This window comes from Stegostoma tigrinum, chromosome 18 (assembly GCF_030684315.1).
Source record: "Stegostoma tigrinum isolate sSteTig4 chromosome 18, sSteTig4.hap1, whole genome shotgun sequence".
Taxonomy (NCBI): domain Eukaryota; kingdom Metazoa; phylum Chordata; class Chondrichthyes; order Orectolobiformes; family Stegostomatidae; genus Stegostoma; species Stegostoma tigrinum.
In genome coordinates, this window is record NC_081371.1 from 48,813,370 (window position 1) to 48,830,117 (window position 16,748).

Genomic DNA, 16,748 nt, shown 5'->3' on the forward strand with positions numbered 1-16,748 from the left:
CCAGGCAATGACCATCTCTAATAAGAAACAATCTAACCACCCCTTGCCATTCAAGGGTGTTACCATTACTGAATTCCTCCACTAGCAGCATTCTAAGGGTTACCACTGAACAGAAACTAGACTTGCCATGTAAATATAGTTGCTACAAGAGTAGGCCAGAAGCTAGAAATCCCTGCCAGGAGTAACTCATCTCCTGACTCCCCAGAGCCTATCCATTATCTACAAGGCACAAGTCAGGACTGTGATGGAATATTCCCCACTACCCTTGATGAGTACAACCTCAAGAACACTCAAGAAGCATGACACTATCCAGGATAAAGCAGGTCACTTGATTGGCACTAAATCCACAAGCATCCAACCCCTCCACCACCGATTCCCAGTAGTAGCACTGTATACTATCTACAAGATGCAATGCAGAAAATCCTTAGACAGCACCCTCCAAACCAATAGCCGTTTCCATCTGGAAGGTCAAGGGTAGCAGATACATGGGAACACCACCACTTGCAAGTTCCCCTCCAAGCCACTCACCAGTCTTGGAAATATATTGTCATTCCTTCATTGTGGCTGGGTCAAAATCCTAGAATTCCCTCTCAAGGGGCATTGTGGCTCAAACTATAGCATATAGACTGCAGCAATTCAAGGAATCAGCTTGCCACCTCCTTCTCGGGGCAACTGGAAATGACAATAAATGCTGGCCAGCCAGCAATGCCCAAGTCCCATGCGTAAGTGAAAAAAATCACTCAAGTTTCTTGTTTAAAATATTCAAGTGGATGTGTAAAAAATCTTCACTAAAAACCAAAAACATGTATTTTCTCCAAGAAGATTTTATGGATGTTACCAAAAAATATGAGTGGAACTGTAAAATTATTCAGAAATACTCAATCTTTTTTAAATCTGATTTTTCTAATCAGACAGAATAAAAGATGGGCAAAAATTTGAACCTGCAAGCTGTTGCACAGCCTCTTAATTTTTTTCTTCAGTTCCTCATTCTCTTTCATCAGCTCATCTTTCTCTGCTTGTAATTTGTTCTGAACCCGTAGCTTTTTCTGAAGTTCTCCATTTAAATTGTCTATTTCAGCTGCTGTGGCCAGTTCCTTACTCTTACACGCCTTCACGCTGTCCTTAGCTATTGTGAGTTGGTCTGTCAGATCTTCTATACGTGCCTAAAAGCAAAAGAAGTGAGAAATGTTAAACTGGGGGAAGAAGTCAAACTGGTGCCATGTACTGTGCTACAAATGCGAATGTTGACGATGCCTCTGCCCCTCTCTATTTCTGCTTTAAGCAGATCTTCAAAGGGCTGGAAAAAGCCAGCTGGCCTATCAACATCTAGGGTCCAAGTGAGGTTCCACTCTTGCCTCTTTCATTTAACCCAATAGATAGGGTAGATGCAGGCAAGATGTTTTCCCTGGTTGAGGAGTCTAGAATCAAGGGACACAATTTATTATAAGGGACCTAAAGGGCTACTTTTTCACACAGGGTGTGGTGCATCTACAGAATGAGCTGCCAGAGAAAGTGGTGGAGGCTGGTACAATTACAACATTTAAAAAGGCAGCTGAATTGGTATATGAATAGCAAGGGTTTAGAGGGAAAATAGCCAAATACTGGAAAATAGGACTAGATTAATTTAGGATATCTGGTCAGCATGGATGAGTTGGACCAACAGGTCTGTTTCCATGCTGTAGAGCTCTATCACTCAATGGAAGATGTCAGTTCGGGCTGAGATTAGGATAAATCTTGGAGCGTGATGAATCTTTGGAAGTCTCTACCCTGAGAGAAATGGAAGCTCAACTCTTGAAGATATTTAAAATAGAATCATAGACTCGGAGGCACACAGCACGGAAAAAACCCTTCAGTCCAACTCATCAGTGCCGACCAGACATTCCAATCTGACTATGTCCCATTTGACCCATATCGCTCTGAACCTTTCTTATTCATTTACCCATTCAGATGCTTTTTTAAATGTTGTAACTGTACCAGCCTCCAACATTTCTTCTGGCAGCTCGTTCCATAAATGCACGATTTTCTGTGTCGAAAATGTACCCTCAAGTCCTTTTTAAATCTTTGCCCTCTCACCTTAAACCTATGCCCTCTAGTTTTGGACTTTCCCACCCAAGGAAAAAGACCTTGGCTATTCAACCTAACCATGCGCCTGATGATTTTATGAGCCTCTATAAGGTCAACCCTTAGCCTCTAATGCTGCAGTGAAAAAAGCCCCAGTCTCTTCAGCCTCTCCTATAAGCTCAAACTCTCCAGTCCTGGCAAAATCCTCACTAACCCTTTCTGCACCCTCTCAGGTTTAATATAGTTTAACAGACCTCCTACAGAAGGCCAACCAGAATTGTACACAGTATTGCAAAAGTGGCCTCACCAATGTGCTGTAAAGGTTGATACATTTCTTATTAACAATGGTATAAAGCATTATGGAATAGTAGAGGTAAAAGGCATTCACATGTTTGATTACATTAAACAGTGGAGTATGCTTGATATCAGGATATCTACAGGATATCAGGATAACTACAATGCTTTTATCTTGGATGCTCTAAAAAGCATGTGATATTTACCCCAGTATACTTTGTGTTCGTGAATTCCACATTGCAATTACTTTCAAATTAGAATGTTCTCTCCTCAATTTGTGATTTGAGAGTGTCTGCATTACAATAATGGTCCATAATTTTGGTCTGCTCCAACATGTGGAAATATCTTGTCGGTATCCACCCCACCAAAACTTTTCATGATATCAAGGCTGACTGATTCAGCTCTTAATCTTCTCTTTTTTACAGACTAGAGCCCTAACCTGTTCAATTCTTTTCTTAATGGTTGTAATCTCTCAGTTCTGAGATTATCTTTGTAAATATCATTTGGATCTTCTCCAGTGTCTTCTGCTATCCCATTTTTAATAAAACAGAGACCAGAAATCTTTCAGTTATCCAGATGTAGTCTACCCAAGGTTCTAAAAATGCTTAACATAAATATGGGGATTTTCAATTCTATCTCTCTGGAAAAGAACCACTAGGTTGTATGCGTTAATTTTAAATGACCTTGTTAACCTGGATCACTATTTTGTGACTTTTATATTGTACCTGAAAATCCTTTTAGATTATTTTAAATATCACATTTGGAGTTTTGTCATTGGGTTTAAATGGAAACAGGAATAAGCTGGTAAAATTGAGTTGGTTCTCCTAGACCAGAAATTAAATAGAAGACAGAATCATAAACACTAGCAGCACAGAGTTCTGGTGCAGGATCCACACTCAAAGTTCCAATATTTCCCTCTTGTCTTCTCCCACTCTTTCTCCCCTCCCACTGGCTGGGTGTGAGATATCCAACAATATGAACAACTGAACAGGTCATTAGTACTTGTCCTGAATTTCAGTTAATCCAACAAAGAAAATCTGTGTCAAAATGCTTTGAGGCCTGCTTTTTCAGTCATTCACGTTGCTGGCTTTCTTTTCTGGAAAGCCTGTATTAAAAATACAAAAACATGTTCCTCAGCAGATATGCACCACACAAAAAAAAATCTGATGGATTTAAACTTGACTCAATTGCTAAAAAAATGAAAACAGTCCAAGGGAGACTGGTAAAACAGCTCACCAGGATGAATGATAATCATGGGCTTGAATTTTAACGACTCACCCTCAGTTCTTTAGTTTGCTTATCAACAATTTGTTGCACGTTGAGGTGTCCTTCCTTTTGTGCAGCCTGGTTTATAATCTGCTGTTCTGCTTGGGATGTCATCTCAGCTCGAAGGTCCAACAGTGCCTTACTCAGAGCCTACAAGGCATAGAATGGGAATCAGAACAGCATGACCCTGACCTTCCCAAAGTTGGTCATTTTAACACAGCTTATTGCTCGCATGCCCACTTGTCTATCCTCTGCACGCTGCAGTGAATCCTTAACACAAACTGGAAGAACAGCAGAGATAATGGGAACTGCAGATGCTGGAGAACTCCAAGACAACAAAATGTGAGGCTGGACGAACACAGCAGGCCAAGCAGCATCTCAGGAGCACAAAAGCGGACGTTTCGGGCCTAGACCCTTCATCAGAGAGGGGGATGGGGTGACGGTTCTGGAATAAATAGGGAGAGAGGGGGAGGCGGACCGAAGATGGAGAGAAAAGAAGATAGGTGGAGAGAGTATAACCCTAACCCTCCCCACCTATACTCTCTCCACCTATCTTCTTTTCTCTCCATCTTCGGTCCGCCTCCCACTCTCTCCATATTTATTCCAGAACCCTCACCCCATCCCCCTCTCTGATGAAGGGTCTAGGCCCGAAACGTCCGCTTTTGTGCTCCTGAGATGCTGCTTGGCCTGCTGTGTTCGTCCAGCCTCACATTTTGTTGTCTGGAAGAACAGCATCTCATCTTCAAAGTAGGTACTTTACACCCTTCTGCACTTAATATTGAGTTCAACTCCCTCAAACTGTGAACCTACTCCCATTTCATCCCTTTCTTTTAACTTTACCTGTTACATTCTCTGTCACCATGTCCTCCCTCTCCCCTCACCCCACCCCAGTGGAAACTGTTCTTTCAAGTCTAGCAGTTAGACACACCCATTGTTCTGCCATTCTCACACTCTGATCACTTAAGTTAAACTGTCAACATCTTTTCTTCCCCAGCACTCTACACCCCAACCCCTGCCCCTGCACCCCCCAACTACAGTATAAATGCTGCCCCCTCCACACTTCATGTCAGCTCTGACAAAGAGTTATTTAGATTCGAAATGTAAGCTTGCTGTCTCTCCCGGATGCTGCCGTGATATCGAGCATTTGTTGTTTTCAGTCAGAGAAAAAGCATTTACAGGAATGCTTCCAATTGTTAACAGTCTGAACAGCTGACTGTGCCTGAAATCTACAGAAGAGTTTAATTGGAAAAATGGTCACCACTTTTAATATTTTAGGTGGCGTATTTGAAATTGCAAATAGTGGGTTATGTTAAATCAAAAATAGTTAAAATTAAAAAAATTTAAAAGTAGGTTACATTAAAAGGTTATTCCTAAATGAGTGGAAACCATGAAGTATAGTGTAAAACACAACAGTAACAAGCAATAAAGATATCAATATCCATGTCAACTGTTTATTTACATGTATTTTTGCTTTTCTTTTTATTCATTTTTTGTTATTACCTTTTGCTGCTTCTCTTTCAAGGCAAGTTGACCTTTTAACCTGTCCACTAAATTCTTCATGGTGGCGGTGGGTGCTCTTGTATTCGCTCGTTTCTGATCCTCCAGTTCAGTTTGCAAGTACTGCACCTCCTTCTCCATCTGCAGCTGGGTGCACCTCAGCTCATCTAGTTCATTGCAGAGTTTCTTTACCTCTGTTGAATGTTTCTCCTCAAGACTTGAAACAAAAGATGACAAAATGTTTAACACTTCAGTGTATAAACCCATTGCATTTACAGTACAGGCAATCAGTCCAGCTGGTTTGTACTGGTGATGGCACTCCAACTGAGCCTCCTTCCACCTGATTTAGTTCACCCTGTTAATATTTCTTCTAGTCCTCTTTCCCCAAGATGTTTATGCACCTTTTGCTCAAGTGTATCAATCCTATTTGCTTTCATTTCTATCCTAAGTGGTCACAATTTTCACATTGTAAACACATTTTATTTAAGAATTCTGGTGATCCTTTTGGACTTGGAGTATCTTATGTTCATGGCCTCTAGCATTGAATTCCCTTGTATTGTCACTTTTAACATTTTGTCAATCTGTATCCCTTGATCACTTTGTTCTTCTGCCTTACACTCTTACTTCCCAAGGAATTGGAGACTGATTAAGTTTGCACCTTTACATTGGCAGGAGAATATGACCCAAATCTGTGAGAGTGACATGGTTGTAGCACAATGGAAAATGTACATTTTCACATTCTCAGGATTGTACAGTATTCCACGGGCAATGTCTTATTTTTGACTTGTGGAGAGTGAAATGAATCAGTTCTTAACCTGTTTGCAGGGAGACCAGGTTGGGAGTTGAATACTAGGGGGTTGTAAGAAAGGTATAGCAATTATTGGTGATTTGAATATGCATGTAAACTTGATTAATTAAATTGGCAAGGACAGCCTTGGGGGAGGTATTATGTTTCTGAAGGTTGAACAGGAAGGAAAAGGAGATGGTGTAGTTTTGCTGGTAAAGGATGAGATTGGTGGTGTAGTGAGAAATGATATCAGCACTGGAGATCAAGACACGGAATCAGTCCGGGGAGAAATAATAAATAGCAAGGAAAAGAAGTCTCTGGTGGGAGTAATCTCGAGATCCTCAGCAGTAGTCCTACAGTCAGGCACAGTATAAACTAGGAAATACTAGGGGTTTGTAAGAAAGGGTACGGCAATTATTGGTGATTTGAATATGCATATAAGCTTGACTAATTAAATTGGCGAGGACAGCCTTGGGGGAGAGCTCATTGAGTGTGTTAAGAGATGGAGCAACATGTTATGCAAACAACCAGGGAGCAAGCTACCCTGGATTTGATAGTGTATAAGAAGGTGGGATCGATTAATGTTCTCACAGTAAAGGATTCTCCAGAGGAGAATGATCACAGCATGCTAAAACTTCAATTTCTGTTGGAGGGCAAGAAACTGGAGACCAAACTAGCATTCTAGCATTAACCAAAAGTAATTACATTGGCATGAAGAGAGATTTGGCACTGATGAACTGGGCAAAAAAAGACTAAAAGGTGGGAGAGTTGATGAACAAGTGGCAGATGTTTGAGGAGATGCTCAATTAGAATCAGAGAATGCCTACAATGCAGTTAGAGGCCATTCAGCCCATCGAGTCTGCGCCACCCCTCCAAAGAACATCCCATCCTATTCCTGTAACTCCACATTTACCATAGTTAGCTACCTAGCCTGCATACTCTGGGGCAATTTAGCATATCCAATCCACCTAACCTGCATATCTTTGGACTGTAGGAGGAAACCGGAGCAGACCCGAGGTGAACGTGCAAACTCCGTAGTCGCCCAAAGCTGTAATCAAATGCAGGTCCCAACTAAAACTAAATTCCAGAGAAAAAGAACGTATGTAAAATGGGGAAAAATATCCATGGCTATGCAAGCAAGTTAAAGATAATATAAAGTCAAAAACTAAGACCTACCACATTACAAAAGTAAGTGGTAGGCAGGTAGATGTAGAAACTTTCAAAGATCATCAAAGGGTTATTAAAACAGTCATGAAAAGAACAAAGGTCAATTATGAAAGTAAACTGCTGAAAAATGTAAAAATGAATAGCAATAGCTTCTTTAAGTACATACAAACGAAGACAGTAGCTAAAGTAAATGTTGTCCCTTGGAGGGTGAATCTGAGGAATTAATTGTGGGGATCACAGAAATAGTAGAGTCATATAATCAATATTTTCAGATCAATTAGTTTAAATGCATTATTGGCAAATTGTTAGAATCCATTATTAAGGAAAATAATAACAAGATATTTGGAAAGTCAAACATAATCCATCAGAATCAGCAGGTTTTATAAAAGGTAGATCATGTTTGACTATTTGCTAGAGTTCTTTGAAGACCTAACAAACAATGTGGATAATAGGGATCCTGTAAATGTAGCAAATCTGGACTTCTAGAAGCATTTGATAAGGTACCACACGAAAGGTTAAAGATAACTTAAGTGGTTAGCACTGCAGCCTCACAGCACCAGGGACCCGGGTTTGATTCCCGCCTCGGGCAACTGTCTGTGTGGAGTTTGCACATTCTCCCTGTGTCTGTGTGGGTTTTCTCTGGGTGGTCCAGTTTCCTTCCACAGTCCAAAGATGTGCAGGTTAGGTGGATTGGCCATGCTAAATTGCCCGTAGTGTTCAGGGGTGTGTGGGTTATAGGGGAATGAGTCCGGGTGGGATGCTGTAAGAGGCGGTGTGGACTTGTTGGGCCGAAGGGCCTGTTTCTACACTGTAGGTAATCCAATCTAATCTAATCTAATCTAAAAAAAATAGATCATATGGGGTTAGAGATAGTTTATTAGTTTGGATTGAGGATTGGCTTCGATACGAAAAGCAGAGAGTTGGGATAAAAGAGTCTTTTTCTGGTTTGCAAGTTATAACTAGATGGGGTGTCAGAGGGTTCAGTCCTCAGGTCCCAACTATTTTCAATCTACATTTGTGACGGATGCAGGGATAGAAGGTACTAAAACAGGTGGGAAAGTAAACTGCAATGGATAAATAAAAAATTTACGAGTGCATATTGATAGTTTAGGGGAATGGGCCAAAATTTGTCAAATGAAGTTTAATGTAGATAAGTGTAAGGTTATCCATCTTGGTCCGAAGAATAGAAAGGCAACTTATTATCTAAATGGAAAGAAACTTCAGGTGCTTCTGCGCGGAGGATCATGGTGTCTTCATGATTTAACAGAATGGTGGAACACATTTAAAAGGGCTGAACAGCTAACTCAATTTCAGGTTGTTAAATTCAGTACTCATGTCCCCTATGAATAAATTTATGGCCACACCATCTAAGCTGTACTCCCACATTGTGAAGGATACAGCGAGAACCACCAAATTTTGTTTTGGTTCAAAAATTATATGTTGACATTTAAAATTATTTTAAAAGCAATTAAAGTAGGTTAAAACATATAAGAAAATTACACAATGCTGGAAATAAGCTACATTTAGTTCATGATCAGAGCTCACTTTGCTTTTTCCATTTTGTGCTCTTTCACTTTCAGCTGATTAATATCTTTCTGTTTCTCTAGTTCCATGGTTGCTCTCTTCAGTTTGTCCACAAGCGCTGACAGTGAGCTGTCCTGTTCTGCCACTGTTTGTTCCAACTCTGCCAGGCGTGCCAGATGCTTGGATGTTGGAACTGGAAGGGATGGTTTCTCCATCAGCTCCTGTTACAACAACACAAATGCTTATTGTTTTGTCTCTGAATTGCCTAATTTCTCCTCTTTTCGTTACCCAAATGCTCCTTCCTCTCCTAAAACGCTGAATGACATTTTCAGTCTTTTCAGCTCTCATTTCAGATTTGCAGCATCTGCACATTTAAAAAAAAAACTTTTCGTTCATTTTAAACAGCACGGCTCATCCTAACATTAGATTCACAGGATGTGGTCCTTTGTGTTCCATCCTGCAACATCAGCCTTCAGAATTTACGTTAATTATATTTAAATTTAATTAGATTTTCATTTAATTAAAGCATGAACATTTTCTTGACAGGAAGTGGAACAAAAACATTCCCCAGACATGTTTTCATCAATAATAATGGTCTGGAAGTGAATTTCATCATCTCCTTGTTGAGGCTACACATGTCAACCACTGTCTCCATGAATACGACTGATTATTTCTACTGTGGAAGAAATGTACAAGTAAGCAACAAAATTAGAGCGATTAACAAGAGAATTTGTGCTGGCAGGGAGTGCAAAATGGGCTGTCAATCAGGTTTGGCGTGGAATGTGAGATTCTCATTTAATTGCAAAAGTACACCACTATAATCGTGAAAAGCAACTGCTACAAGTCAATACAATGCAGGGTAGGAGCCAGAGAAGACCAAGTGGTTCCACGAGCTTGTGCTTCCCACAAGGTGATATGGTCTAGGAACTGGGGTATGGAAATCATAAATTCAAGGCTACACTGTAGTAGCCCCATGCCTAAGTTTGGCTCCTATACATGAATGCCTCTTGGAATTCAACCCACTAAGAGCCAATTTCTTAAAAAACAAATGCTGTCTTTATGGTCAAGGATTCCGCATGGTTACCCCAGATGAAGGCTGTCTTAACCAATATAGGCGCTCTCTGTAGCCTTTTAAAAAATTCAAAAGCATATTAATTGAAACATTAGAAGGGAATTAGATGATTGTTTGAGAAGATGCAATATATAGGAGTTATGGGAAGTAGGACAATGGTACTAAATGAGCAACCAGTGGGCCAAATGGCATCTGCCTGGGCTGTGACAATTCTGTGACAAAAGTAGAAAACTAATGAATTTACAACAAATTAAGAAACAGCATATGAGATTAAAGTATTACATAAGCGCTTAATCATCTTTGCGGAAAAACCAACACAAATAGTTTAAGTTAAACTAACCATTGCAGATTGTTTAAATTTATTCAGTGATGCATCTGCATATGAATTCAGTTTCAGGTGCAAAACTTTAAGATCCTCCTCATGTTTCTTCGCAATTTCTTCTTGGTCCTGTTAAGTGTTTTAAAAAAAAGCAGGGTAAGTAATCTGGATGCCTTCATTATGTATGAATTCTTGCTCTTGGTTCCCAATTGTTAAAACAGTAGCAAAGTTTGAGTATTTCCAGCAAAGATTTCTTCTTTCCTGCTTAACCAAAGGACCACGGTAGTTTTTAAAAGGCAGAGACTGATCAGCCCACTGCTTTTCTTCTTATTAGATTAATGCCACTGCCACGTTTTCCCCTCATAATCGTATATCATTTCCTGCATTAAATGCTTATCTCCTCTTGAAAAGGTCTAATGGCCTCATGTCTCAATTAGTGCGTTTAGTACCATGCATATAAATGTTTTCCAATACCTCTGCACACACTCTGTAATAATTTAAAATGAGTAATTCTGCCGGAATGGCCCCAAGCGGGGGCAATTGTCTTTTCTTGTTCATGTCTTCAAAATTATTGATAATTTTAAAATGCTGTCTGCTCCAGCAAAAATATTCCCAAAATCTCGTTGCTCTCCTAATCACTAAAGACCCAGAGCTCTTTCTAAAAATTTCAAATAATTAAAAGCCACATTTCTGACTGTTTCTCATCTGTTTCTTAGATGAGATGTTAACTTGAGGTTGCCTCTGTCTTCATAGGTTATGGTCAATGTTTTGCGTAAGCATTGAGAACATGAGATCACATGACTACCTAGAATGTACCATGAAGGCTTATGACAGGCTATCTGCTTTAAGATATTGTACCATACAGTCACAAAAAGAATTTGAAGATCTTTTACATTAAAATGAATAGACTTTAAAGAAAGGGGAGCATTGTTCCTGGCACTGGTTCGAAGAGAAGGGAAGTTTTAAACTAATGTCCTGGCCAAAATATATCCCTCAAAAGCATCAAAGCAGATTATCTGATCATTATCACATTGCGGTTTTTGGGAGCTTGCAGTATATAAGTTGGCTGCCACATTTCCCATTACAATTGTGACGGCACTTCAAAACATTCTTCATTGGTTCCAAAGTACTTTGGTATAGCCAAGGAATTGAAAATTTGCTCTTTCTGACAACAATGTAATTTCTCTGACCTGGTGAGCTCTTGTCAGCAACTGTTGGTACTTTTGTAGAACTTCCTCCTTCTGATCCAGTCTGGCCTGCAGGTTAGCAATGGTTTGATGAGCCACTTTCAGGGCCTTCCTACTTTCTGGATCATCCTCTGTCTTCTTACTGAGGTCCACCATCAGCTTTTCTCGCTCAGCTGTAGCCGGCAGTCGAAGTCTGAGCTCATTTATTACTTGGTCTCGGGAGAGCACATTTTGTTCTGCCTTCCACAGAGATGCCTCCTTCTCTTTAAGTTTCTGTAAAGAGATTAGTTGAGCTAATAAATTGTATGATATTGAACAATTCCAAACTTCTGCCACATTCCTCAGTTAACGTGTCCTTATTTTGCTTTGAAAAAGCCAAACACATTTGTTAACTGCTGAGATTTTCAAGAGTTAGTCCAGGAGGTGGGGAGGGGTGGGGCTGTAGGGTCCAGCAGTGGTTTGGTGGGAAGTAGGGTCCAGTGGTGTGAAAGTTGGATACCAATACAAGGCTTTGCTCTGACAGTATAAGGGATTTTGGTAAAGTGTACTGGGTGGGGGGAGTGGGCACTGTGGTAAATTTGGGGGTGAGGGGGGTGTCGTGAGGTTAGTTAAATAGTGACTCAGTCTAATTTTTTTCTCAGTAACTATTTATTCAAATGCAGTAGACCTCTCCAGATCCTCCAATTTAAATGGATGCTTTCAGTGAGTTCTAGGCATAAGGGATTGCCCAGCAGAATCTGCCATGTTGAGAGTTCTGCGGGGCCCCAATATACAATCCCGTCTACACTGCTAAATCAAATATCTGGCCATCAAAAAATCTGGGCCATAGGTACATCTTGCAGTGTGCATTCCACTTAATTTTCTAACTAACTTCATATTTTTTTACTTTCTATCACTCACAACATACCAAATAAAATGAGAAAATATATCGGAGGCCACTCCCAAATTCAAATCCACATGCTTACCAACAGTAACAGCATCTTTTTCCACTTTCAAAAAACTGACCACATCCAACCTACCTTAACCTCACTATTGCTGACTGCTTTATACATTACCACAGGACTTATACCTTCAAATTCCCTTCTCATTTACATTCTAAATTCCAACCCGCATAAATTCCAATTTATACAAAACTCCCATTCTTTCACCCTGGACCATGTTGAGTGCCATACATGCCATCTTTGCTGATTCTGTCTCTCATCACATGAAATTCAAAATGTTTGTCTCAGTTTGGAATAATTAAGTTGGAGGAAATTTCTACTTGTCCAGTATTTAATTTGAATAAGCAGCATGATGACTTAAGAGATAGTAAAGCAGTCAAGTGAAAGGCAGTGGTATGGTCGAGCTAGGCATCATCAGCATTCATGTGGAAACTATTGTGGTGCTCTTGGTGATGTTGCCATGGGTCAACATATATTTGACAGATAAGGTATGAAGAACAGAACTTTAAGGATCATCAAGCTGGGGAGGCAAGTAGCAAAGTAAACAAGTTTAGGAAGGAAATGTCAGAGTGTTGAATCTGAACCTCACAGTTTTTCTAATAAAATATTAGCACAATCATTTACGGAATGTCTTATTGATATTTTTAAGTTGCAAACTAATAGTTCTTGACTTTTCCTTTACCTTTTCTAGAGTCTTGCAGGTTGCTTGTGTTTCAAGAATTATGAAGACATGCTCTCTGATCTTTTGCAGAGCTACATTTAGCTGCTGTGGAAGTGGTTTATTAGGGTCTGGGACTGAACCAGTCGCTTCCTCAAACTGTCAAAAATGGAATATGATGAGTACAGCTACAAGTACACTACACGATTGTAGTCTTAAAGACAGATTTTACCACATTAGAAGCATATTCTATTATTCAAATGTTCTACCACTATAGAAATATCCAAGTTAAATTTATTGAGATTATGTTTCAGAAAACAAAGGAAATATGCTGTAAAGATTTCTAGCTTTTTTTATTGCATGAATTACAAGACGTCAGTATGCTGGTACTGCACATAATTAGGAATAATAATAGAATATTATACTTTATACATCTGCTCCACCAATTCTTAAAACACATGATATAAAGGATGTTACGTTTCGATTACAGAGGAGTTTGGTGAGACTGAATCTTGAATACTGCACGCAGTTTTAGTCTCCTTACTGAAGGGAATATGTAAATAAGTTAGAGGCAGTTCTCAGAACGTTTACTAGATTAATATCTGGAATGAGCAGGTTGTCCTATGAGGCAAGTTTGAACGAACTACATTTGTTGCTATTAGAGGTTAAAAGAGTGAACAAAAGCGTTCCCTCTAAATTTGTTTCTGGTTGTGTGGGCCTCAGAGGTCCATGGGTAGCAGTGTCTTTTGGGACCACAAGTCAATGCTGATTACCAGGCGCGGAACTTTGAAGCAGCTTGCATCTTACAGAGAACAGTGATGAGGAGTGCCTTGAATGAACTGTGAAAGATCCTTAATGGTCCTGGGTTCCTGACAAAGTGGACATGGAAAGGATGCTCCCTTCTGTGATTGGGTCCAGGGTAGCAGCCACGATTCAAAACCTAGGGATTTCTCTTTCAGACAGAGACAAATTTTCTTTCTCAGAGGGAATTTCATTTGGCATGCTGCCTCTGAAGGCAATGGAGGTGGGATCATTGAACATTTTTAAGGTGGAGGTAGATTGACCACTTGCCTAAGAAGAATCTACAGTTCTCGGAAGTAGATGGGAATTCTAAAGATCAGTCATGGCCTTGTTGAATGGTGGAACAGATTTAAGAAACCGAATGGCCTTCCTCTTCTCCTAATTCAGATCTGGCATGGTCCTTCATGTACAAAATTCTGAATGATTTTGACAGAGCAAATGGGAGAAATGTTTTAATTGGAGTTGTTGGTTGGTTTGTCAAACTGACTGGTTTTCATGCAAATGTTTCATCTTCTTTCTCAGTGACATCATCAGTGCTGTGTAGCCTCCACTGAAGTGTAACTGTTCTGTCCCACTTTAATTTATATGGTTCTGTCTGTCCTCGTGGGCAGTCTTGTTTCTGGTTTTGTACTGCAGTTGGATGTAGATGGGGTCTATCTCTCCATGTTTGTTAATTGCATCGGCGTTTGAAAACCAGGCCTCCAGGAATTCTCATGCTTGTCTTTTGTCTCACTTGTCCTAGTACTGTAACTTTGTCCTCGTCTAACTGATGTCCTTCTATGACAGAGCGTATTGAAACGAGGGAGAATTGGTCACGCATGAAAGCCAGTCAGCTCAGCTCAACCAACAATTCCAACCGCAATCCGAACTACAGATCTTCATTAGGACATTGTATGTTTCAATTGCTAGGGGAGTTGATAACCAGCAGAAACAGATTTAAAAGTAATTTTCAAAAAAAATGAGGGGAAGATGAAAATTTGTTTTAAGTTACAAGTGATCTGTAATTTGCTAGCTGCTTGGGTGGTATTAGCAGCTGCAAGAACAACTTTCAAAAGGAAAGGGGAATGTTCTTGGAAAGGAAACATTTGCAAGGCTGAGGAAGGAGCAAGGCAGTGAAATAACTCTTTCAAAGAAACACCAGGGCATGATGTGCCAAATGGGTGATGTCATTAGAAGTTACATTAAGGTGTTATCCCCTCACTTATAGAATATATTGACCGGATTAATTGAACAATTCATTGCAATATGCACCTCATCTTAAAATTTACATGCATTATCTAGAAGCCATAAAACACATGCACCTTTTGAGCTGCATTCAGTATTTCGTTATGTTGATGTTCATACGTATCCAACTGATGTTGTAGTTCTAACTCTCTGCGATCCCATGCTATCTGCCGTTCTTCATGGAGCTGTCGGAAGTGGGTAAAGAAATCAAATGGTCAATCTATGGAACAGGCTTCCTGAGAAGATGGTGAAGGCAATTAATATTGATTCATTCAAATGAAAATTAGATTGAATCATTTCGCAAAAATAGCATTGAGATATCTCATGAGTAATTTTGAGTTATGACTGCAGCATCCTTGGGAAGAAGGCAACTTTGGGCACTGGGGGTGGGGGCGGGGCCGATAGTATTGTTCTGGGCTTGTGCCTGCATCTATTACGGACTGACAGCAATTGCTCAGATTAGCCAACCGCTCATGTACAATTGCAGCTGGCAAGTGAACCAGATAGACAAAGTGGTCTTTATGGTCGAACAATGCCAATGTTTGTCATGGGCCGATGATATTCACCTTGTTTTGTTGAACCGTCTCTTCTTCTAGATTGTTGATGGTGTGCTCCAGCTCACTTATTATATTGTTTAAGTAAGTTATTTCTTCCTTTTGCTTGCTTATACTTCGATTTGTTTTGAGATCTTGGAGACGGAGCTCCTCAATTTTTTTGTGCCATTCAATTACCTGTTGAAAAGAAAGTGAATATAATGGCACAGAAAGTCTAACAAAACCTAAAACTGGATAAATATGCAAAACCGACAGTTTCAAAACACTACTGCCTAAACTGGCATCTACATAAATTGTCAGCCAGTTTGTAAAACAAACTGCTGAAACAAACTCTGCACTAACAACTACAATAGAATTTACGCAATTTGTCAACTTCTCCATGTAAATTCCCATGTTCTTATTTAGAATGAAAACTCCCTAAATAAATTTGTTACAATCACCTCCCACAACTGATGACATTGTGGTGATTTCATATTGCATCCTGATACGTATCTGGAGTACAGCAGCTTTTTTGCAATACAGACTATCAAGTCTACGTCACTGCTGTCCAAATTTCTGTATCTTGCTAAAGTGCTGTTACTCTTTATTAATAATATTCAGTTATGTGCTGTAAATAAACAAAGTATGACTTAAAAAGTATACACACTGCTTTCTAATCCCGTTTTACCCAAAGGCTTACATAGCAACATAGGACATGGAGCAGGATCAATGATCATGCATCATCTGGTAATAATCTCAATTCTACTTTCTTTCAAAATGTTATTTCAATTATACATATTTCGATATGATCATCTTTCTTTCTTTTAAACTTCAGTGGGCACACCCATGGGTAGAGGACCAACCACTTCAATATTCCTTCACAAATTAAGGTTTGCATCTCAGGTATGAATCAAATGTACAACTTCTAATGTAACTATGTCTTATTTTAAACAAGGAGACCAAGACTGTACAGTGTACTCCATGACCGTACAGAGTACTCCAGGTGTGGTCTCACTATGGGCCTGAACACTGACAGTAAAACTTTATAATTTTGCACTCCATCTCCTTGCAATAAACACCATCATTCCATTTGCCTTCCTAATTACTTGATGTATCTGCATACTAACCTTTTTGGTGATTCATGTACCAGTTCATCCAAGTTATTGGAAAAGAATGCAAATCGCTGAGGCCCCAGCAGTGATTCCTGTAGCACTTGACCTGCTATAGCTTGTCAATAATACAATAAATGAGAGAGTTCATGGTCTGAAAATTGTTGAACTCAATGCTGAGTCTACAAGGGTATAAAGTGACTAAATGGAGAATGAGATAATGTTCCTTCAGTTTATTTTGTGCTTTAATGGAATATTGCAGCAGGTCTTGGACAGAAATATGAGCATAGGAACAAGCTGATGCACTG

The 16,748-nt window shown here is 39.7% G+C and overlaps 1 protein-coding gene across 4 annotated transcripts in view; it reads right to left on the reverse strand.

Moving 5' to 3' along the window:
* cep290 (centrosomal protein 290) overlaps positions 1-16,748 on the reverse strand; it is a 139,926-nt gene that overhangs the window by 37,763 nt on the left and 85,415 nt on the right. For all 4 annotated transcript variants that reach the window (XM_048548846.2, XM_048548847.2, XM_048548849.2 and 1 more), the window contains exons 32-40: positions 15,365-15,529; positions 14,876-14,983; positions 12,798-12,932; positions 11,178-11,447; positions 10,009-10,116; positions 8,618-8,817; positions 5,122-5,335; positions 3,634-3,771; positions 942-1,163 (exon numbers count right to left, since the gene is read on the reverse strand). In XM_048548846.2, coding sequence (XP_048404803.1) covers positions 942-1,163; positions 3,634-3,771; positions 5,122-5,335; positions 8,618-8,817; positions 10,009-10,116; positions 11,178-11,447; positions 12,798-12,932; positions 14,876-14,983; positions 15,365-15,529 — 1,560 coding nt within the window. The remainder of the gene's footprint in view (positions 1-941; positions 1,164-3,633; positions 3,772-5,121; positions 5,336-8,617; positions 8,818-10,008; positions 10,117-11,177; positions 11,448-12,797; positions 12,933-14,875; positions 14,984-15,364; positions 15,530-16,748) is intronic.